This window comes from Peromyscus californicus, unplaced genomic scaffold, assembly GCF_007827085.1.
Source record: "Peromyscus californicus insignis strain IS unplaced genomic scaffold, ASM782708v3 Scaffold_10__1_contigs__length_136768540, whole genome shotgun sequence".
Taxonomy (NCBI): Eukaryota; Metazoa; Chordata; class Mammalia; order Rodentia; family Cricetidae; genus Peromyscus; species Peromyscus californicus.
Window position 1 is genome coordinate 3,806,025 of NW_026294391.1, and position 25,067 is coordinate 3,831,091.

General features: G+C 34.1%; 1 protein-coding gene across 10 annotated transcripts in view; it reads right to left on the reverse strand.

Moving 5' to 3' along the window:
• The window catches only part of Kdm6a (lysine demethylase 6A), a 153,068-nt gene that overhangs the window by 57,768 nt on the left and 70,233 nt on the right, over positions 1 to 25,067 (reverse strand). For 9 of the 10 annotated variants that reach the window (XM_052735771.1, XM_052735677.1, XM_052735085.1 and 6 more), the window contains exons 5-7: positions 24,242 to 24,300; positions 14,505 to 14,625; positions 899 to 953 (exon numbers count right to left, since the gene is read on the reverse strand). In XM_052735771.1, the coding sequence (XP_052591731.1) occupies positions 899 to 953; positions 14,505 to 14,625; positions 24,242 to 24,300 (235 nt within the window). Of the gene's footprint in view, positions 1 to 898; positions 954 to 2,675; positions 2,932 to 14,504; positions 14,626 to 24,241; positions 24,301 to 25,067 lie in introns of those variants that run through there. The other variant, XM_052735594.1, reaches the window with a different exon arrangement.

Here is a 25,067-nt window from a genome sequence, read left to right on the forward strand (position 1 = left end):
CTGTACCCCTCAGCTCAGCTCTTTGCTCTCTCTGTACCTTCAGGTTAATAGAACGTTTTTCAACTGTTCTCTTTCCACTTCTCCCTTAAAAAAGAAGGAATAGGAAGGAAGAAGAGGAAATGGGACAAGATAAAGGAAAAGAGAACCCAAACATAGCAAAACAGTTATTTCATGACACACAGATTCACTGAGTAACTTGAAAATTTTCATGTAGTGTTAGTCAGTTTCTCTTATATTTCAAGTTTTATTTTTCCAAAAATATTTTTTAAAAATCTAGATCAAATTCAAAAATACTCTTCAATTATCTATTAGTTGCTTTGAAATATACTACATAGATACACTAGAACATACACACTGATAAATATATCAACCCATCAGTTCCTGGGAAGAAATCTATACCAAAAAAAAAAAAAAAAAAAAAAAAAGAAAAGAAAAGAAAAGAAAAGAAAAAGAAAACCACTGGATCAAAATACACATCACAACAGCATTCTTCAATTACTTGGAAAATGTCACCTCAAACTTTGTGTATGATGTATCAAACTACAATAAAGTCAAAGTATTTCCAATAATTTTAACACCACATAGCACAGTGAACTCCTACATAATTCTTTGCATATTCACTAAGTGATTGGCAAACACTGTTTGTAATTCATTTAAGTCATTTACAATATAATTAATAAGCTATTTTTTTTAATCAACCTTGTTCATCTGTTTCAGACAGACTGGTGACAATATTTAATCTCACAATTCCATATATACAAGTAGCCATAACAACCAATAGTTACACTCAATAATTCTAGAAGAAATAAACTGCACAGAATTTGCTAATATGATTGTATTGTCATCATTTATAACAAACTGATCTGAACACACATATCAAAAGGTACTTAATACTTACTTTCAGCATTGGACAAAGTGCAGGGATTACAGTCAACCAAAGCTAACTGAAAATGCTGCAAACAACAGGAAAGCAAGAAAGTCAATGCATTAAAAATGTAGTCATATGAATGGATCTTAAAATATTTTTCAGGTATGTCAGATCTAACAAAGATTTGAAACTTTATTAAATTAAAGATTTGAAACTAAATTAGTATATTCCACAAATAGAATATACTAACAAGTGAATGAGAATTACTTTGGACATTCACTGTTGACAACTGAGATATATTTACTGCAGGATTACTGTCTTGAAGCAGGTGAAAGTAGAGAATTTGAAGAATCAATCTTATTAAGTTAGGATATGTATCCTATGTATCTTTTTATTTCTGAAAAAACTTTAGCTTTTTTTTTTTTTTTTTTTTGGTTTTCAAGACAGGGTTTCTTTGTGTAGTTTTGGTGCCTGTCCTAGATCTCACTCTATAGACCAGGCTGGCCTCGAACTCACAGAGATCTGCCTGCCGCTGCTTTTTAAATATTGAAGTAAATAGGAAGTGTTATAAAGTAATTTAAATACAATGTATTTTTTTATGAATTTATTTTTTGAAAAAATTCTGGGGATCAAACTTAGGGTCTCCTGAGTGCCAGGCAAGCACCCAATCCACTGACTTCCATCTCCAGCTCTGTACCATAATTTTTAAGAATGTTAAGTCAAATTCCAAAAGTATTATCCAGCCACTTTTTATCTCAGTGAAAAAACTTTTGAAAGCAAAAATTTCATTATGAAAACTGTCATGAAGGGTAAAACTATCTATCTGCCTTCATCGATTCTTCAGTAGTCATTATACTTAAGTACCTTATAATTAGACTGTATTTATCTACAAGACATAGTTTTCCTTTTAGAATGCATATATATAATTTGATTAATTTCTCATAGTTTGCTTAATATTAAACTTACTACAAGCATACATAAAATACATGTTAACATCAGTATTTAACATAAATTTTTTAAAATGCAAGAACACTTGGTGACATGCCTAGTTTAGCAACATTAAATTGAGCATACAATTTTAAAAAGGAAAGCAAGCATTGTAGAGTTGGTATAAATTTTAAGTTTAATAAACAAGATAATAAAATCTCTTTAATACTCTGAAAAAATATCGCACAAATATATATATTCTAATTTTCCAGGCTGCCACAAAACTTCTGAAAGTAATAAACAATCATAGTACAAACCATTTTTTAAATCAATTTTAATAAACTTACTTCTATTTATTAAATGAACCATCTAAAAATAATCGATATTCATGGTGGCAATTTCTAGATGTAAGCTCTAAGAGAACTAACCTTCATCAAGAGAAATACTATCGCCAAGTATTAAGTATTTCAACATGAAAGCAACAAAACTGCACTTGATGAGTTTGAACCGTCAAGTAATAAGAATAAACTGTCAGTTACCTAATATTATATGGAAAGGAAAGTTAGAAGAGTACCATTTGATAAGAAAAGAGTAGCTTTATATGCGCAATCACAAAGGTCTGTTACATAAATGCAAAATCAAGCTAGCCTCTGCCTTTGTAGCTTTCTTAAACTTTATGGCTTATAGCAACTTCTGAATGGTTAAACTAAAATAGAACTATAAACACTAAATCTTAAATGTGTAATTTACTTAATAAATATTTATTGAAAGCCTCCAATGCCCTATGAACATATATACACTATAAGCACAGTGGTCAACAAAAACAAAGGTGAAAAATTATATACCACACTTGACTGAATTAAAAAAAAAAAAAGCTCACCATTTGATACTTCAAAGATTGCTTGCCCTTTCCTTTGGTCTACTAAACAGATTTTATGTCTTCAAACATCCCTTTAGTATGCCAGCACAGCAATAGAAAACAGCCTATTTTAAGATACATGAGTAGCATGAGAGTAAAGCAGGCTTTCCTCTAGACAGAAAGAGAAGCAGAACAATCATACTTTCAGTCTGTACTCTATTTCTAAGTCTCATCTAGCTTGTAAATAGAAATTCATATTTGACAGAAGACAGCCCTTTCCTAACTAAGGCAGCAAAGGCAACAACTGAACTAAAAGGAAACAGCCTCGAAAAGATCAGAGTTTTACTGATTTCACCAAAATGCTGAGAGGAAGATCATCTATCAGCATTCAAGATCCTACATAGAAATCTGGCATGAATCATTTTGGTCACATATTTATATAATTATCAAAAGTATTAAATGCAGCCATCAAATCACTGGTTCAAACCTACAAACATTTCCAAAGAAAAAAGATGGAGGAAAATTATTGATCAAAAAATATATTCAAAACATCTTACAAAATAATTATTGTTTATAATGAATTTATTAATAAGGGGCTAGAGAGATGTTTTAGCACTTAAAGAGTACTTGCTGTTCTTGAAGAGGACCTAGATTCAGTTGCTAGTACCTACTATACATTGTGGCTCACAGGCATCTGTGATTCCAGTTTCAGGGCATCCAATGGCAATCTGCTGACCTTCTCAGGCACTGCACACATGTAATATACATACATACTTGCAGGCAAAACACTCATATACATAAAATAAAAATATAGATAAAATTTTTAAAAGGCATACAAAATCATCCTACATAAAGGAAAACACTGACATAGCTTTTGGTATAATAAAGGAGTATGAGGAGTTTGGGTGTAGGGATAACATGATTTTATAGCTTTAAGTCCAATATCTGAACATAATATATAATATATATGTACATATAGGATACACACACACACATATACCTATTAACATATGAACCACAGACACAACTGGGAAACATCTGTACCTCACACAAAAATACTACAGTGCTAAACCTGACTTCAGTTGTATAGAACAGCCATTATTAGAAGAGGTTTCTGCAGTTAAAAGAACTATATACAAACACAAAGACCGAACGTTGTCTCAACAACAACAACAAAAAAAAACAAAACACAGTTTCTAAGCAAAAAGGTTTGCCTAAGATATGCCTTTAATATTACAGTGATTTTCTTTTCTTCACACAATTTTATGCAGTTTGAAGCATTGAAAATTCTGTTGGCATTTATGAGTATCTGGGCCTAGTGCCTACAGAGGTCAGAAGAGGGCATCAAATCCTTGGGTAGGTGGGGGTGAGGGGGGAACACTACTGAAATTATAGACAGTTGTGAGCTACCACGTGAATGCTAGGAATTGAACCTAAGTCCAATGGAAGAGCAAACAGTGCTCTTAACTGCTGAGCCATCTCTCCAGGCCCTTAATATCTTTATAACCAACATCAACTTTGGTTTTAAAAGGCTTTGACTTACTCAGTATTTCACAAATTATGTTACAAACATGTCATTTGCTCCACATGGCCTATGGAACTGGATTTCTAATTGAAAGCTGAAATCTATATTCCCATAACATAAAATGAATTTTTAAAATTTCTCTTTAAAGTGCTTCATTCCTAGCTTTAGAGTTTGTCTATTTACAATCCTATGGAAAAGGTATGAATTTTTCCTATTTACTTGAAAATTATTTAGAACAATATTTGGATTCTAAGCCCAATCCAGAAGGTTTTGATTAAACAAGAATTGGAGGTACCACTATTCAAACCAGAAAACAATCTGTCAATGGTTCCGATATACCACCAGCAGTGTTAAATAGCCAAAACTGGTATCTGCATTCAATGAAGACAGATACAGTCTTTTAAGAGTTACATGTTAGCGTTGGGCACCGTGGTGCACACCTTTAATCCCAGCACTTGGGAGGCTGAGGCAGATGGATCTGTGTGAGTTCCAGGACAGCCAAGTCTACAGAGAGAAACCCTGGAGTGGGTTGCAGGTTAGCAACAGGCTATTATCAGCTTTTACTCTATACTCTCCTATGGCTACAGTACTAACTACAATGCTCACTAAAGTTAGTGTGCAACAAGGTTTTTGTTTTGTTTTGTTTCAATTTCAACTTCTTAAAGGAATACAGAGAACAGACCTAACAGGGTCTGGCAACTCTCCCTCCCCAGACAATTAAAATAAGAAAAGAAATACTTCAGGCTGAAGAACTGAAGAACTTATATTATTTGTAGGACCTTAAAAACAGGGCTTTATGTATTACCCAAGAGAAGGAAAGGTATGCCAGATAGTGTTGCAAATCAAAGGATTTTTTTTTCTTTTCGTTGTTATAGTCATTCTAAAAGTATAATTTAAAATTAAAAAAAAGATCTAAAACAAATAAATGTAGGATGAAAGTAATTGGTTCTAGAAGGGCACATGAGACATTCTTGACTCAACTGACTTAATGTCTTCTCAAAGCCCTCAAACTTAGCTCAGAGTCTTTTTAAATACAAAGCTGCTATTTTGACTGCTCCTAGGAGAGACTATTTCACATTAATGGCTTCCTAATAGCTACCAGATCCTGACTATGTTCACTGAAAAGGGGGTTCTTCTTTGAAATTATACCAGTCTGATCTCTTAAAAAAGTTTCTCTAACAAAAAAGAAAGACAAAACACATTATACTACTGATATTCAAATCTTATTTCTAGCTATTCTTCCTGGCTCTGGGCTTTGGCCTACACCAGCGGAAATCCCTTAGTTAACTCCCAACTCAGTATACTCTCAAATCAATTTTCACCTCCCAAATTCAAAACCTGCTGTTACTTTTTTTTTTTTTCTTTCTTTCTTTTCTGGTCTTTTTGTTGTTGTTGGTTGTTTGTTTGTTTGTTTTGTTTTTCGAGACAGGGTTTCTTTGTGCTGTGATTTAAGACATGTGCCACCACTGCTTGGCTGTGGTATACCTTCATCACTTATTTTAGTCAACAAACTAACTATAGTAGTTTGGATATTAAATGTCCCCGATGGGCTCACGTGTTTGAATATCTGGGCCTCAGGAGGTGGCGCTATTTGGGAAAGCTGTGAAATCTTTCTTGAGGTAGTTTCTTCACCCTGTCCACTCTCTGCCACCTCAGGTTTCTGTCCCCATGTCTTCTATGCCATGAAGGACTGCATCAACTCAAACTGTAAACCAAACTAAGCCTTTCTTCCCTTGAATTGCTATTTGTCAGATACTCGATCATGACTTCAAGATAAGTAACTAATACAGTAATCAAAGCAATTAATAAGGAATCTCTTCCCATATCAACTCAGTAGTTAGTAAACTCCTTAAAATTCTGTAGCCAGAATTTGTAACCCCATCTACCCATCCCTTTGTCTCTAAGAACTCATTTGTCCTTCTTGCTCTTACTCAGGTTTTTCCCATGTAACCATACCATTTCATCTCCCAAATCCTCACTGTTACTAGTATTATGGAAATGCAGAAGGGACTCACTAAAAATTTTAATAGCCGAGCAGTATAGTACACACCTCTAATCCCAGCACTTGGAAGGCAGAGGCAGGCAATTGAGTTGGAGGCCTGCCTGGTCTACAAAGTGAGTTCCAGGATAGCTAGGGCTACACAGAGAAACCCTGTCTCAAAATACAAAAAAAGAAAATTTAAAAAATATAATTATAATAATAAACTAGACCCAGTATGTGTCCAATATGCACGGACAAATGACCAGAATGAGGCAACCTAATTTTCAAGTTCTTTCCACTGAGTAAGTAACTTGTAGATATTTAAAATAAAGATGATATGCAAATGATTCATACTGTAAAATGATATTTTGGAGAATAACCTTCTTTAAAGTGAAATTAGATATACTGATTGCTTAATAAAGTTGCGGTTTAACCCCAAATTTAACTACAAACTTAAGTCATTATGCGTAAATACTAAGTCACTATTTAAATCCAAAAGAGCTGTGTTCTTAAAACTTCTGGGAAAGAAATTTGTGATGTAAGAAATCTGTAATTACCCTAACCCCCCTGTATAGAGCATATTTACTGCCACATATATAATCAGTTAGGACTTTTTCAAATTTGTATTTCATAGATACTAAAGTATTTCAGACATTTTACTACTTTCTATACATAATCGAACTCAGAGAAGTAAATGTCAAATATAAAAACAAAACTCAACAGGTAAGGTAGAGAAATGCAACCATTAGTAAATGGTTACATAAATCAATTGAGCTATCACCAGGTAAAGTTAACAAGGTAACAAGTAGTAGGAAAAGGAATGAATAAACAAAAGATATCTCCTTCACAAGTGAGGAAAAATGTATATAAAGCAGCCAGGAATAACATCATGTCAAAAGTAACAGCGGTGTTCTATCCAATTGAAAACAAAGTTCCACTGCGAGTGACAGTTAAGGAAGGTTTATTTCATAAGAAATGAAGTAGCTTCCAATTTCCACAATCAAAATTCGAATTCCTGCTGGCCATAAAAAGTCAAGGAAAGTCATAAAATATAATAAAAGAACCAATAGTTGATCTGAAGGAAGAAATACACAATGTAACTAAAAGTAGGGAAAAAAATTACTAAAACTTCTACCAGAATACTGCTCTAATGGTTTTTAATATATGCTTAAACACACAAAAGGAACAAATATTAAGATTCATCTCATAAGGCTTACTATCTGGTAATGAACACATCTTTATTTGTAGACCTCATCCTGGACTTAGTGGTATTGCTACCAATAACGGATACACTCGAGTATGAAGTTCATTAAAGAAAGTTTAAAAATACAGAACAGGCCTTTCTCACTCTATTTGTTACAGCCAATTCAAAAAATAAGCCTATATGGCTTCTATGACATATCAATACTACGTCAATCCTTTAGTGAAGAATTAATTTCTTCTCTTAGTATCTTTCTATAGGCCAAATCCAACACTAAGTCTTAAGTGTGAAAGCTTTCAACAAATTTTTCTAAACTACTGGAAGACAGGGGGAACTTTCCAATCACCTTTTTTAAAAGGTAAATCCTATGGGTGAGATATTCTCTTTCAATATACTCCAAGACCAGGATTTTCAAAATGTCAGAAGAGGTAAGATATGAACATCACGAAAGAAAGAGAACACACCAGATATGAAGAAGGAATATTAATTGTCACTGTCTCCAGACAACTGAAATAACAAAAATGTAAGGTCAATATAAAGAAAATATAAAGAATCATAGATATTTTGAAATTTAATAGTATGGATAAAATTAATAGCTAATATTCAAATTCCTAGGATGTATTTCTTGAGTTCATAATAGCTTGACTACATGAAACAAACTGTGCATCTATAATAATAAAAAATAAAATGAAGCATTTCTGTGGCAACATCCCTGCTGGGTTACACCTGGCCTGGCTCCAAAGAGTAGCACCTAGCCCTAATCCACCTTTTGTTTAGCAGATAAGATACCCTTTGTTTCTCTTGTCTGAGAGTCTTCCAAGGATACAAAGCCTATGCAAAACTTAGTTCAGGAAACCCGGAAAACTGTGGTACCTGGTGAATCAAGAAATTTGTATTTGGCTTTGTATTTCTGGAAGCTCCTTTCAGGTTGTTTTGAAAATATGGAAATCAACTGGCTAAAGTGTAAACATGGAGAAAAATAAAAATGCCCTGGGCGAAGGGAAAGTATTTCAGTCCTTAGAAGCTGGATCCCCCTACAGCTGCAAAAGGCTAGATTCATTCTTAAGGTGCCTCAAAGGACACAATGAACACACACATACACTTGCGGAGACACATTTCATACATTCAAAGATGGTTTCTAAGAAGGAAGTGAATATCTTGTCTTGGTTTATCTTCTTTGGCATTAATATATCAGCATTTAAAACTGAGAATAAAATTTTCAAGTTTTGAATCAGGTATAGTGGCTCATACTTGTAGTCCCAGCACTCAGGCATTGAAACAAGACTGGAAGTTCTAGGACAGCCTAGTCTCTACACAGTAAGATGTAACCTGAGCTACAGAACAAGACCCAATTTTAAAAGGGATTGCTTTGTTTTAGGTTTTCTGTAGGATATAAGATCAAATCAGACACCCAGAAATGAAATAGTTTCCAGTAAAATAAAAACAAGGTGAACTGCTGACTATAAGAAGACAAAGTGATGAATGAAATGACGTACTAAGGCATTCAGAGAAAACAACTCAATATCAGTTTTTTTTAGACAACAAACTTCTTTCCTAAAATATTTGAGTCTACACTGTAAGTAGACATTTTAACATTTTATAGCCTCTTCCACTTCATTACCTAACCATTTAAAACATACCAATACCTGGTAAAGAGCCAGATTTTTATTTTAAAAAAGTATCATTTGGGTTAAACCCATTTCTGTTCAAATGTCCTTTTTTATTCTCATCTCATCCCTTTCATATTAACCCCTTCAATCACATATCATCTTCAAATATCACAATCCATAACCTCAGCTTTAAAAAAAAAAAAGTTGGGGAGTCCTTTTAAAAACTACCAAAATGGGGGAAGGAGATCTGGGGGAGTGTCATGCCTTTAATCCCAAAACTCAGGAGGCAGAGGCAGGCACATCTCCTTGAGTCGGAGGCCTGCCTGGTCTACAGATAGCGTTCTAGGGCAGAAAGGGCTACACAGAGAAACTGTGTCTCAAAACAAAACAAAGAGCCCAATAATCTGACTTAAATCCCTGGGACTCACATGATAAAAGGAGAGAACCAGCTACCACAAATTGTCCTCTGATCCAAAGGCATGGGACAGATAAATTAGATGGATTAGGTAGACAGACAGACAGGTGATCAACCTGAATGTTCTTTTGCACAGCAAGATTTATTTTCTTGTGTGTGTGTGTGTGTGTGTGTGTGTGTGTGTGTGTGTGTATGCATGTGCAGGTACCCAGAGAGGACAAAAGAGGATGTTGGAAGATGGACTTACAGGCAGTTTTAAGCCACCCAACATAAGAAATAGGACCTGAATTGAAATCCTCTGGAAGGGCAGTAAATGCTCCTAAGCACTAAGCCAACTCGCCAGCACCAAAATTTAAAAGTTCTTAACTTGATATGCTTTAATAATATTTACATAGGTAAATATTAGAATTTCTCCCCTATCGTCAATACATTAAAAAGATGTACTGGCATTAACTGAAGAACATGGATCTTATTTTCATTTATTAGCTTCAAATGCAAGAAATAATTTTAATAGTATGCGAGGGTATAGAAATTAGGGGCAGTATAGAAAATATTTGTCAAAATTAGTGTACTTTTAGAGAAGCAGTCATAGCACACGGCTGCAAGTATGTAAAAAATAAGTAATTATCACTAACAGCATTAAAAGACAACAACAAAAAAAATCACACCCTAAATTTATTGAATTTCGTTAAAAAAGCAACTAAATCCAACTGGGGACGAGTATTATCTGATGTAGGAAATAATTTAAAAAAAAAAGCCAGATAGACTTATCACCCTGAAATAAAGGCTCATTCAAGTAATATTAAACCAGCTTACAAACTAAACACAGAAGATATTTACTGGCCAGTTTAATGGAAAAAAATAACATCATGATTGAAAAATGAGGTCATTAACATCATATCTCTGAGGCTGAGCAAACTGACTAAAACAAATAAAACAGACACACAAAACAAAAATATACACACAACCAATGAAGTCATGGTAGTACACACATATCACACACATCATAGGACTTAGGAGACAGGCGGAAGAAAGATTAAAACTTCAGGGCTAGGGGCTGGAGAGATGGCTCAGTGATTAAGAACAGCAGCTACTCTTTCAGAGGACCCAGGTTCAATTCCCCGCACCCCTATAGCGGCTCACAAACTTCTATAATTCTAGTCCCTCGGGCACCAGGCAAACAAGTAGTAAACAGATACACACTCATGCAAAACATCCATACACATAAAGTAAATAAAATTTAATTGAAAAAAATAAAAAGAGTTCAGGACTAACTTCTGCTAGGTTCAAGGCTGGCATGGGTTGCATGAGATCCTATCTCAAAACAACAACAAAACAAAACAAAACAATGAGGGGAGGGGGAACCACTGCACCCAAATCAAAACCAAACTGTACTAAAAAGTATAGTAAACTGAAAACTAAAGGACTGAAGCTGGACATGAAAGCACACACCTGTGAATCCCAGCAGTGGGGCTGAGACAAGAAGATAGCAAGTTCTAGATCAGCTCAGGCTAATAAGGCGATCCTATCTCACACTCCTTTATAGCTGGAAAAAAAAGGCTATAAGATACAGAATGATTATGTATACGTACATAAATGTTTATCCATGTACACCTTTATAACACATGTATGTTATAAACATAATTATATAATATTCCATATTATATAACAAATTTATGTACACCTTGATAACAATTTCACGAGGCAGGCATTAGTATTCTGGCTTAGTAGACATAGAAAGAATCAGAAATTAGTAATTTTACTAAAATTACACAATTAGTTATGTATATGGCAGGATCAAATTTCAAAACCAAATCTGCTTGCTATGAGAGCTCTTTATATAGTATCAAAATAGAATGAATCTGTTTTAGAGATATATTTTGATAAAAATATTATGAAACACTGACTGAAATAAACCAGGAGGCTTTGGAATCCATTTCATATATGGATAAGAGGAATGTAGTAAGAAAATAAATTATTTTTGTATAAATGTTTTTATCATTCAAAAAGTATACAAGCAACATCTCTCTTTAGGAAAACAATCAAGGAAATAAGGTAGAGAAGAACTGATCAGAAGCTGGACCTATAGCTCAGAAGTTAAAGAGTGTTTGTTGTACAATCATGCAGACTAGAGTTTGGATGCCAGTTCCCATGTAATAAGCAGGATGTCTTATGAATGTCTGTAACTTCAGCTGTGAAAAGGACAGAGAAAGGAGAATTGCTAGAGCTTGCTGGCTTCCAGCCTAGCTGAGAAACTGTGAGCTCTAGGGTTTAGGAAAAGACCCTGCCTCAAAGGAATAAGTTCGGAGAGTGAAGAGGACATCCTCTTCTAGGTTCCAAGCATGCACACCTGCACATATATGCATATACTTCCACAAACACGTAATTTTTTTTTTAAAGATCTGATCTGTAATGGAAGGAATATTCATAGTAACCTCACGACTAAAATATTCTTTTGATTCATCTGATCCCTCCAGTATGTAGGAATAATATATTTAGGGACTTGATCCTTGCTCAAAGGTTCTAAGAATGACATCTTCAATACACAATTAGGAATGGCCATGTGTTTTACTTCTAGCTAATGAGATGAAAGGTGAAATACTTCTGAAAAGATAAACATGAAGATAGGATCATTCTCCTTAAAGAATGATGATCACTACCTATTGAGCATTACTAATAAATGATAGCACTATACTAGGCACAGAAACCAATTTATATGCCTATAAAAGTATGCCTCCTCCCCTTAAAAAAGTCAAAAGAGAACTAAAAGGAATCATCTTTGATGAAACTTCGGGTCAGTTTACTCAACTCATCCTGAAGGCTTGACTTCATACATGAGCTACTTAATTAAATTAAATTTATTTGTATTTGTGTGTGCATACACGTGTGGAGTTCAGAGGATAACATTTAGGAATCTGTTCTTTCTACCATGTGGGTCCTTGGGAACTAACTCATCAGGCTCAACGAAAGATCTTTTTACCTGCTAACGCTGTATGTAGCCTAAAAAGCATCTATCCCAACATACTCTGCTACGAAAAAGTCTAATGTGGTAGAAGAGTCATCAGACTCTTATCCAGATGGGGGTAAAATACTAGTAAAAAAAAAAAAAAAAACAAAACTGGAGGCGGTCTAAGGGGGAAGTGGACATACCCTCCTTCTAATTTCTACCTCTACTCACTGAATATTAAACACTTATAATAATATACTAAAATAGCTGCTCTTGGACCAAAAATTCTGAGATCTAAAAATTTCCATATAAGAGACAATGAAAACATAATTTAGAGACAGAAAGCTTTACAAAATGAGTATAAATGCAAGGGAAAAATCAAATCAAAACCTTGACATTGTGGAAAAGAAAAATATCAAGAGCTCTTAAAACCACCCATGTTTATAAAACTTTAATAAATATCTGGATGCTATCTATTATTTTAAACAAATGACAAAAAAAAAAAAAGGAAAGAAAAGAAGATTGCCCTTACTTAGAGCATTTTTGTTAAGATCAACATGATCAAGATTCGTTAGCCTTTTTTACCTTAGCCCTGAAAAACTATACAGGAATATTCATAAGTGAAGCAGGAATGCTTCTAGTTAGCTTTGGAACACTGTACCTCCTGATTTAAGGGAACTTCTAGTATTGTTGCTTTCTTGAAAACAAGAGATTTTTATCCATACAATTACTAAAGTTCTCATTGTACTAACATTCAGGTATAGCTACATTCTATTATTTGGGACACATCTAATTACCACCCCCCAATGCATACCCAGAATAAAGTTTGTTAAACTGCTACCAACCCTTCTGCAACTTAAGAGGGATATTTTGACAATATTGTGAAATGCTCAAGTTCATTTTGTGTAATAAAACATAGTTAAGAGTCTTTGATAGCTAATGAAAACTGACTATCCCAAAGGAACTTTTAAAGTATATAAGGTGACATATCTAAATTTATTTTCCACTTCAAAACCAATGATACCACAGTATATTTTAAGAAAATACTCCACTAAGCTGAGGAAAACTGTAAATTCCAGGTATTCTACTCTCCACACTACTTAAAGGTATGCTGGGACCTATGCCTTTACTGCACTTACCTTCAACTTTTGTGGTCTAATTTTTTATAATCTATTTGTCTTAATGTTCTTGGTTACATAACTCTCATCAGCATTTTTCTTATAAAAGCATGAATAGTTGGAGAAAAAACAATATTTGCATAATTGTTCTAGATTTTTAAAGTAGAAAATTAGGAATACTTACAATTTAAAAACAAAAACAAAACACCTCTTGGCAGTTTCTTACTAGTGAGTTCAAATTACAGCCAAATGTGAAGTCATTCTTTATCTCTTCTCTACCCTTCCCACAACCTTTAGAATCATGACCAGTATGCAACAAAACTCAGCAACCATTATAGTCATTAAGTTCATAAAATTATAAGCTTATCCCCTAGAACTTGTAACTTTTTTCAAATTAAAAATTTTTTTGTCATGTAGGGGAAGTGTTGTTTTCATGAGAGTCCTAGTAATAATGTCAAAGAAGGCAGAAGAAACTTAATGTAAAATGAAAATTGGGAAAAATATTGAATGTCCACTAGTAAGAAGATACTCAACCAACAACATATTATCATTCCAACAATAATTATACTTACAAACCAGCAGTCCAAATGCCATGAAAATACTCTTTTTATTATTTAAATACAAGACATGCCTTGCTGGTTGAAGTGGACAAATCTACACAGAGTCATGTAAAGGAAAATGGTTGCTGGCCAGGTCACAGACAAAATATTAAGTAGCTGTCTGTGACCTCTATAGTGAATAATCACTTCTTCAAGGAATTTCAGATGCCCCAACATCCTTTACTGACAGACCTTAACAAAACTTAAAATGAAAGTTTAATTACGGTATGATTAGTTACCGGGAAGCTCTCAGTATCAAAATACATTGTATTCTGAAACCCAATTTTTCTTCTAGTTCATAGTTGGTGTACAGTTCCTTCATCTATATAAATTTTCTTTGAAAGCTCCAATATAAGTTTCAACATTTCTCAATGCTCTAATATTTAACAACAATCAGAGAAATAGAACATTGTATCTTTATTAAAAAAAAAAAAAAAAAAACCCAACAACCTACCTTCAAACTAGACTCATAGTCTGTGTTCACTTTGAACATAAGCCCAAGTCGTAAATGAATTTCCTTGGCTCGACAAAAGCTGGGATCAACATAAAGCACCTCCTGAAATGCTTTAATTGCCCTGAAAGAATATAGACATGAGATATCTTAAATTTTTAACACGTGCATGCATTTCTGCTTGGTAGTACAGTAAAACTTGCTTTATGCAAAGCTATTTTTAAATGTCAGATTTATAAAAATAATGTAAATAAGTGTTATTAAAAACTGAAAAGGAGCACCTAAGCCTTTTATATAATTAAATGTATATGGCCTAATTCCATATAGAAGGGGAAAGTTAAATTTACTCCAAATTATTCAAACAAACAATATTTAATGGTTCAATAAAATTCTGTGTAAATAACTAGTTTCACTGCTTCTGGAATTTCTTTGGAGAGGAAGAGAAGAGTACATAAGAAGGTTTGATTTTAAAGAAAGAGGGGAAAGTTGAGGGATTAATCCTATTTCTAGTCTATTATATAAAATAAGTCTTCCTTTTAAAACTTTGTAGTTTGCTTTCCATGTTTTGGTGTACAATCCATTTGCATTTTATCGTTTATACTACATTAGCGAGGAGTCAAGTTTTCATTTCTATAGTAATATCTAACAACTCCCACAATGTTTATATTAAAGACCATCCTTACTTGAAAGCTCCATGGAAATGCTGACATTCACGTGCATCTGTTTCTAAGTTTATATTCTAGTTAACTTTCCTTGGTCCCTCAAATTCTCACTGTATCATTTCTTTAAAAAAAAAAAAAGGGGGGGGTTTGCTTTCAAGCAGAACAAATTCAGGGAAGAGATTCTTTTTACTGAATGGACTTCTATTTTGTCATTGCTTAACTTGATCATGTTAATCACCACCTGCTCAAAAGGAGTATTAAACAATGACAAAATGCTTTGAATTTTAAAAGCTATAAATCTACTGGCACAAGGATGTAGTTCAGATGGTAGAGTGCATACTTAGTATGCATGAAGCCCTAAGTTTGATCCTCAGCACCTCATAAGCCCAGTGTGGTGATTCACTGCTGTATATCTAGTACTCAGAAGGTAGAGAGGAAGGAAGATAATGAGTTTGGGGTCAGCCTGGGTGACTGAGACCCTGTCTCTAAAATAAAAATGTCACAAATGTTCATATAACTACAAAGCAGGAAACAGTAAAATAAAATAACGAAAAAAATCATCTACTGAGTTATGTTGAATAGTATTTAAATCCTTCTATCGGTTTAAAACTTCTACCAAATCATATATTCTACCAGTATAATATTCTTTGCAAAGCTTTTTAAGAGCTAGCATTCATCTTATAGTCATTAAGGTGGCTATTTTGAATCTTAGAGTTTTCCAAAATAAAAGCTAACCCTTTGTACAAAAATATTATGCCACAAAATAATTCATGTCTTTGGTAACTTTATTCTGATGAATCACACCTTATCTAGTTTAAAAAAAAAAAACATGAGTGACTACATGCACATTTATTTACAATGTTAAAGACTTCTACTAGGCAGTTTATTTGGCAGAAGGAACAAAGGTTTCACATCAGACCTTTACACCTGTTTATGGTAGTACTTGACTTTCTTCCTGAAGAAATAAGTAATCATCTGTTAGATGATTTTTAGTAAGAGGGTGGGAAATGTATAATACAAGAGAGGGGGGTCAAAGGGCTGACAGAAAAAAAGAACTGAGGGGATTTAAATTCTTATTCAAAATGTGTCAATCAATGCAAGCACAATGAGAGAAGACAGTGTATATCTGTGGGCAGACGCAACAACAAGGTTAGAAAGAGGGACTGAGAGCTCAGTGGAAAAGTGTGAGGTCCTGGGTTCAGATCTAGCAGCAGCCATTTGCTCTCCATAAGAACAAACAGTCAGGAAGAGAACACTTACCAACAAATGATACCATATACGGTATGCCTGAGAAACAGTGTGCAGAAAGGGTTCAGAAGCTTCTAGGGTGGTGTTAATATTTTACTTCTTCACCCAGGTGATGGTTATATTAATGTTTATTTTTTACAATAGCATGTTACAATATGTATTCGCTGTTTAGACCATTTAAGGTATACTAAAAAAAACCTTGACCAAGAAATAAGGATGTAGCTGAGCTGGAAGAGTGCTTGCCTAGGTTCCAGTCTCAGCACTAAACAAACCAGAGGTACTGGGACAGGTTGACAGTCTCAGCCCTGAGGAAGTGAAGGCAGGAAGATTAAAAATTAAAGGTCAACCCTGGCTACCTAACCAGTGAGCTTAAGTCCAGCCTGGGATACATGAGACTCTGTCTCAAAAAATATAAAAATCATGACTAATGCTTCACAATGTCCTTATGAGATAAGTCAGAAAAACAGCTAAGCAAATGTCTACATGTGACAATAAAAACCCCAGGCAGGTCTGATGCATAGACATGAAAGAAAAGTGGAAAGGCAGAAAAGCAGTTAGGAAAGAAAAAAGAGGAGTTTATGAGGGGGAAAAAAGATAAGACTGAATGACATCAGTAACAACCCACCTGCAAAAATATTTCCTGTTCTGTCTCAATTCAAATTCTAGTTATTCCCCTAAATGTATAGTGTTTTTGGATGTGGACAAACATGGTTTTATTTTAACATAATCTCTGAGTAGGCAATCAGCCTAGATTCGGAAATACTAAAAACACATTAGGCTCAGTCTATGTTCACTATTTAAGATCTAAAAGTGTCAAGGACAGACACACACGTGACACGCACAAATGCATGCACAGCAATATACATTCTAATCATCAAGTTCTCCTTGATGTTATAATGTTATAGAAACAATCTTCAGTATCTCATTACTAGAATATTGATAAAAATTCCTTTTAAAAAATGTGTGTGTGTCTGTGTGTGTGTGTTCTGGCTTACATTTATTTCCTCAAATAGGTAGGTCTTGTAATTACCTTGTAACTATAACACTAATAACTTAATAATCATACCTTTGTGTTACATTTAACATCTGTGGGCAGCTGTCAGTCAGCTCCAATCTCAGCTGGCTGTTGCTGTTCTTCCTCAGCTGTAAGACGGCTTATCTCAAAATTTTCTTTCTGCAAATACTGGTACTCTTTCTTCACTGTTTCTTTATACTATATGTTCTCCTGATCCAGAGTTTTTGTTTTATAGCTTCCTTCTAAACTCACTATTATCAAGACTCACCATACAAATTCAGTACCAACTTTTTTTTTTTGGCTTAGTATTAAAACTAGTTAGTTCCAATATATAATCAAATCATTTTGTTTTCAACCTATGGCGTATTGTCCCCAGTTTTTCTAAGTTTGTTCCTTCAGGTCTCCATCATTCTTTTCTTCTTCTCTAAATCATCATCAACAAGAAGAACAAATCAACTTAACAGATGTTAACTGATGCCATCACTTGAATACAACCAATATGGCTATTTGTTGGGAAGGAAGAACTCTACAGTCTCTTTACTGATCAGGACTCCTCACCTAACAGACAATATATTTATTCACATACCTAAGTTTGGTTTCCTGCCTAAATTTTTGCTGGTTTTTATCTTGTGTGATACTTGAGCATTCCACATCCCAGGAAAACAGAAGGGGGGGGGGGGGGGGGGGTAGGGGGAAAATACCACTAAAGGTTATTCAAATTTTGGTTATTATCTTTGGTTCCTATCTTTTCAAAATACATAGAGAGCCAGAATATGGTCTCTGTAGCACAAACTAGAGAACATCACTATTAAATATTTTATTCTGACAGAATTTTACAGCACGGTAAATGGTTACTAAAAAAAACTGTATGAAATACTTTGATAATGCAATGCTTAGAAAGTTTCACAGTTTTCAAATAGGCAAAGCATACGTTCCACTGGAAAAAAACTTTTTAAAGGAACACATCACTGTGCCTAGTACTGTTGCTAATTTTAATAGTCTAGAAACAAGTTATTATATCACCAGATTATTTCTACTAATTTTTCCAGTTAAAGAACTGTTTCATTTAATCATAAGTTTAAATAGAAAATTATATAAACCTAAATCCCCAATAGCACTAATTCCACAAAAACACATTGCTAAATATACTTGAAAATAATGGTCACTTTTTAAACAGATTTCTAGAAAAAAATCAAACTATAAAAAAAGGAAGGAAGGAAGGGAGAGAGGGAAGGAGGGAAGGAAGGAGGGAAGCAATCATTTAGATCTATAGCAAAGAACAAAATGTCCCTACCACATTTTTGACACATTTGTAAAGAGAAGTAAGAAAACTTGAAGTCTCTGGGGCTAATGCTATGTTCAGAGTGTTCTCTCAAAAATAGATGAAGGGTTAAATTAACAAACAAATATGTCATACAAATTAAAAAATAGTCTAGTTCTAAATTAGTAGTAAAAAAAATATATGTACATATATTCATATATATAGTATATAAGTACTCCCATACATATACATTTAGAAACTTACAAGCTCTTTTTAAGAGAAAATTAGAAAGACTTGATGAAAAAAATCGAAAAGATAGGTGGGTAAAATTTTCAAGAATGGAAAAGGAAAGAGAAAGCAGATCAAACACAAAATGGCATGAACAAAGTACAGTGGTTAAAAAAAATGCTTCTGGTCTCTTTAGGAAATGCTGATGTAGTGTGATGTGACTAGCACAAAAAATAAACTTGGGCAAGAACTGGGCTACAAGGATCATTTGAATTAGAAGAGGCAGGAAATGTGAGGCTTAGTTAGAAAGAGCACATTGCAGGTGCATGTGCTGACATTTGCTAGTGAAATCACCTCCCTCCTCTCTAGCCCTCTTTAGAAAACCTTCAATCATCACTACAATAATTAGGGCATATTCTCCCCTTCTATACTGTAAAATTTATAAATTTATCCCTAATTCCCCTGAAGTTTAACTAACCAAATTCTCTCTGGTAATCTTTGTGTCACTAGTAAACTGAAGATTGTCACAACTGCCTTAGTTAAATTTTCTAGGTTTTTTTTCCCCAAAAATAGATTATAATATAAAATCAGCATATGTTAACATCAACTGTTTATTGATAATAAAATTTTGAACTAAAAGCATAGCTCAAAAATAACCATTAAAATGTGAGGTTTTTAATCAGACTACTTGCCAGACAAGCCTCAGGATCAATGATATCAAAACTGCATTAGTTTTATTTTTTTCCCTATTCTCTTTTATCCTATCAGAAAGCTTTGAAACCATCCCTAAAAATCACCCATCATTTTCCTTATTGCACTCAGTGAAATGATATATAGGAGAGCAGAAATTCCTTCACCCTTAAGAACATACAGGACTGAGTGCTGTAGAAATAAATCCTAAAAAGCTGTACTAGTAATGTGTTAACATCTGTCCTTTAAAGATCATCTACACCTTATTCTCTTAATACCTTTTGATATCCTACCATAGCTGTCAATTACATTTGGGAACCTAAATTCCAAAATCCTATGCATGTAGCACAGAACTATGTATCTCTTACATTTGCCACAGTAAGACCAATGGAAAGGATACAACAGAACCAGAGATAGCTGATAAGGGCTTTTAGAGAGATACATTTAAGGATATGGCTATAACCTGTACTAAAAGGAACAGTTTCTATTCCTTCAATTATACTTTCAAAAGAGTTAATTTTCCTCATCTTTTTCTGCACGTCTAAATTTCCCTTTTCTGTTTATTGAGGGACATAGGTTTCCCAAACCTTTATTTCAAAGTAACCCAAGTAACTGACCACTTTCATGCACACATGTATGTACAAATAAAGGAACTACTTTAAGGAGACCAATTCCTAGTTCTCTTCTGCACATATTTTTATCATGTGTTTCCATGTCTTTCTTTTTCATTCTAGGCATCTTCGCTTAAGCACCTAGATTTCTGAGTATTAATAATAATAATAGAGCTGAATAATCAGAATTCAAATAAGGATCTAAGATTTGCTCTAATGTAATAGTACCTGCTATGGGCTCCTCTGCCTAAGAAGAGGCTGTTTTACTAGAAAAGCTAATGAATTTAATTGAATGAAATGGACCAAAAAAAAATCAACTCCCAAAGAAAAAATGAACAGCATAATCTGTCAAGAAACAGGTTAACTATAAAAATGTAGTTAATGAAGTTGTTCCTAGTAATATATTAATTAACCATCACCAACCTAAACACACATTTTGGTTAGACACATTATAAGATACTTTGTCTCATCAAATGCCAACAGGTACCATCACCAAATACAAACTTTATTTAAATTCTACCTGTACAAAAAAATACAATACTCTGAGACATTGTTTTATACAGACAATTAAAGAAAAAAAAACTTTTCTAAAAACAATTCCCAACAAATTTTAAAGAATTTGGTGTTCAACTAAAAGTTCCTAATAGCAGTCAATATTTATCACCAAATATGTAACCGAGTATAAAGTAATTTCAATCTAGGTAAATTACTGTCAATTCAGTCTATACTCTGAAACTCTTACCAAGCTCTATTGAGTGTTCTCTAATTTTGCAGTTGTTCAAGCAATACCAAAACAAGCTAAAGTAGAAATGTCAGATGTAGATGGGGGGTGGGGATGTTGACCAGCAAGTAAGAGAACATAGCACCAGGGAGACTTTATGGACAAAAGGTTAAGGTATATTATTTCAGGAAACAGCCATAGCACTGTAATTTAAGATAATAAAATGGTGGTGACCAAGAATAGATCAAAAGAGGTCACAAACTTATTAAATAATAACTGAACCTCACTACTAATTTTGTTCTTACCTTCAATGTAGCCAACCATAGGTATGTGAAACCTGGCTGGTCTGAGATCAAAATACCTATTCTTAAACTGTAGAGTTCCCTGCTTTTTTGGTTTTTTTTTTTTTCTTCTCCCACTTACATTATTTCCAATGGGTCATAAAGATTTACCAGTGTGCCCAAGAGAACCACTACAAACATGAACTAAAAAACTGCTGCCTATGTTATGTGATAGTCTGCATCTGCGATATCACCAGAGGCTGAGGCAGGAAGACTGCTGTGAGTTTAAAAACAGTCTGCATTACACAGTGATACTTTGTCAAAAGGAGAAAGGAAAAAAGAGAAAAGAAAGGCTGGATGTGGAAGTGCATGCCTTTAATCTCCACTGAGGCAGAGGCGAGGGGCAGAGGCAAAGAGGAGGCAGAAGCAAAGGCAAAGGCAGATCTCTTTGAGTTCCAGGTCAGCCCTGACTGAATAGTTAGTCACACCTACTAATCTTAAAATTTGCAGACACAGTATAATGGGGAGGGGGGGTGAATCTATATTTGGAGAATCTGTATATAACTTTGCTTCTGCCGCCAACTAAACAATTACATATACCAATTACATTAAATACACATCATCTTTCCCCCACCTACAAAATTAAGAAGAAAAGCATAAATCACCTCTAAGACTACTTCTCTAGTTTTAAAGTTTAGAATTTTTTATTCCATGGGTAAGATCTTTAAAAAAAATTACAAGATTCAAAAATCTTTGGTTTCAAATATGATGGACACTAAATTCAATGGGCATTAAAGTTGTGTGAGAATGGCTTCCATAGGCTCATATATTTGAAGCTTGGTCCCCAACTGGTGGAACTGTTTGAGAATGGCTAGGAGGTGAGGTCTTAGGAGGGGTTGGGGAGTTGAGGGATGGGGGTGGGGTGTCACCTGTCTTTGAGGTTCCAAGGAGCCATTCCTATAGTTAGCTCTCTCTGCCCTCCCACTTGTGGATCAGGATGTAAGCTCTCAGAAACTGCCCCAGCACCACGCCTGCCTGCTTGCTGCCACTTTCTCCATGATGGTGGTCATGGACTCTAACCCTCTGAGAAATTGTAAGACCGTAATAAACTCTTCTATAAATTGCCTTGGTCGTGCTGTCTTATCACAGCAATAAAAAAAGCAACTAGGAGAGAAGTTTAATTTTAATTTAGGATTGCTGTAAAGGAAGAAATAACTTAAGAAAAAAAATCTTAAACCAGGTATAGGTGATGTATGCCTGTAATCCCAACACTGGAAAGAAAGAGACGGAGGATCACCTTGAGTTCCATACTGGTACTGTCTACTTAGTAAAAATTCTGGGCTATCCAGACTATATAGTAAGTCACTGAGTTGGGTTTTCCCCCCCTCATTGTTTTGAAAGGGGGGGGGTGCATGGAAGGGGCTAGAGCGAAATGGGTATAATTATTAGTTTAACTTCAAAAAAATAAAAATAAATGTTTAAAAAAGGTGAGGTTTTATAAAGATAATCATAGCTTTGTAAAGTTGACAAAGCAAAGCCATGTTCTTCTAGATGCTTAAAATACTCTGTATTAGAGCATAAAGGTATATCCCCTAACAATGTGATATTTCCCTATATGATCAAAAGCCAACCAACAGGACTAAAAGCTAAGAGAGAAGAAAATTCATACTAGCAAATGTCATCCATGTCTAAAGTTCCCTTTTTAAGAAAGATGGAGGAAATCATTGTCAATTTATGTTCTATGATATTCAGTATACACATTAAGTGTATGACAGAGTTCTAATCTTTGGCCAAAGAAAGTAATCCCCTTCCTAAGGACTTCAACCATACCCACTAAATTTAAAAAAATCTAGCACACAGAAGAAACCAGAATGAAAATTAAAAATACCTATACAGGACTTTATAGTTCAGAAAACATGCAATTCTTGTGTTACCTTCAAAATTGTCTAAAAGATTATATGATAATTTAATGATTATATGATAGTTTGATTATTTTAAGAGTATGAATCTCCCTACTCAAATTCTATATTCTTTCTACTAGAGCATACTACTGTCTTGTCTGGTAAACAAAAAAAAAAAAAAAAAAAAAAAAAAAAAAAAAAAAAAAAAAAAAAACAAACCAAACAAACCAAAAAAAAAAAAAAAAACAGTGATAGAAAGAAGGCCCCAGTAGCAGGGTCCCACATTTGACAGTATATTAAAACTCAGGTGCTACTATCATAACTCATTTTATAAGAGAGAACAGCCTTTAATCCGGTACTCAGTTACTAAAAGTTGGAGCATGCTTAACCAGCATGGGGCTGGTTAAGGCCAACTTTCTCTACAACTCAGAAAAAGTTAAAAAATAAAATGAAGCCGGGCGGTGGTGGTGCACGCCTTTAATCCCAGCACTCAGGAGGCAGAGGCAGGCGGATCTCTGTGAGTTCGAGGCCAGCCTGGTCTCCAAAGTGAGTTCCAGGAAAGGCGCAAAGCTACATAGAAAAACCGTCTCGAAAAAACCAAACAATAAAAATAAAAATAAAAATATAAACAAACAAACAAACAAATAAATAAATAAAATGAAAATAAAAATGCTAGTCATCATGGATATTTCTCCCATAGATTTTGGGATCTGAGTTTAATCATACTCATTCTCCAGTTCAAATAACCTAGGGGTCACCAGTCAACAAGGAGTAATAGAGAAATTTCAAAATCTTCCTTTATCTAACCCTCTTTGACTAGGATATTATATCATACATAGTCTATAGAAGCGCAAACAGTTCTAAATAATTTAAGGTGGGTCAATACTTCTGAAGGAACAATCTAATCATCTCAGAAGATTACTGAAAACAGAAGAAAAGATTTATTGACAGTAACTATTTTATATTTCACACACACACACACACACACACACACACACACACACACACACACACATACTCAAATCAAAAAATATAAATAAATAAATAAAAGCCAAAGAAACTAAAACAAGCTATTTACTGGAAACAACTGGAGTTAATTATCTGTATGGTATGTCAACTTACCACTGAAATGCATTGTAATGGAAGTAGACCAAACCAAGACCATATAAAAATGCAGCATTCTATAAAGGAAGGAAAAAGAGACTGTTAAGGAAAGCATTTATATGTAATGTATATTATACTGTTGATGTAAAATATGATATTCACAATGTTTTAAGTTCTTGAAATTCTTATCTTGTGTAACAATATATTTACAATATATTTTTTAAACACCAAAATGACAATTATGGGTAAGCAGATGGCACAGAAGCTAATCAACTTGGAGAAATATTCTGGTTTCCATTTAATCAAATTTGTTCTAGGGGGAAAAAAACTAGCAGAATTCAATCAGCAAACTTAAATTAAACATCTATTCTTCAGAAGAAAGAAAATGCTTCAATGGTACAATCCTATTTTTTCTTATTTGCACGTGTATGTACGTATGCTTTCTATGCCTCCTATCTCACAGTCCCCAAATCTTGGAACTCTTTAATTTTATGTTCACCATCACCAGGGGGGAAAGGCTAAATTTCAACAGAAATTCATAATATAAATCTATAACAAATTTTACCATTAATAAAAGTATTATACACCAAAGCAACACCTAGTGAATTACATTTATGGGTTTAACCACTGATTCTTTTGGTAGTTTAAAAACAGGGACTACACTTATTCTTACCCATCTTAGTTCCCTCTCACATGCAAATAGCTAATTACTTTTAGGTTTTTGTTGCTGTTGTTTTGGTTTCTTTTAGTTTTGTGGAGACAGAGACTTGTTATGAGCCTGGCTGATCTGGTACTCACTACACAGCCCAGGCTAGCCTTCAATTAGAAGCAATACTCCTCCCTC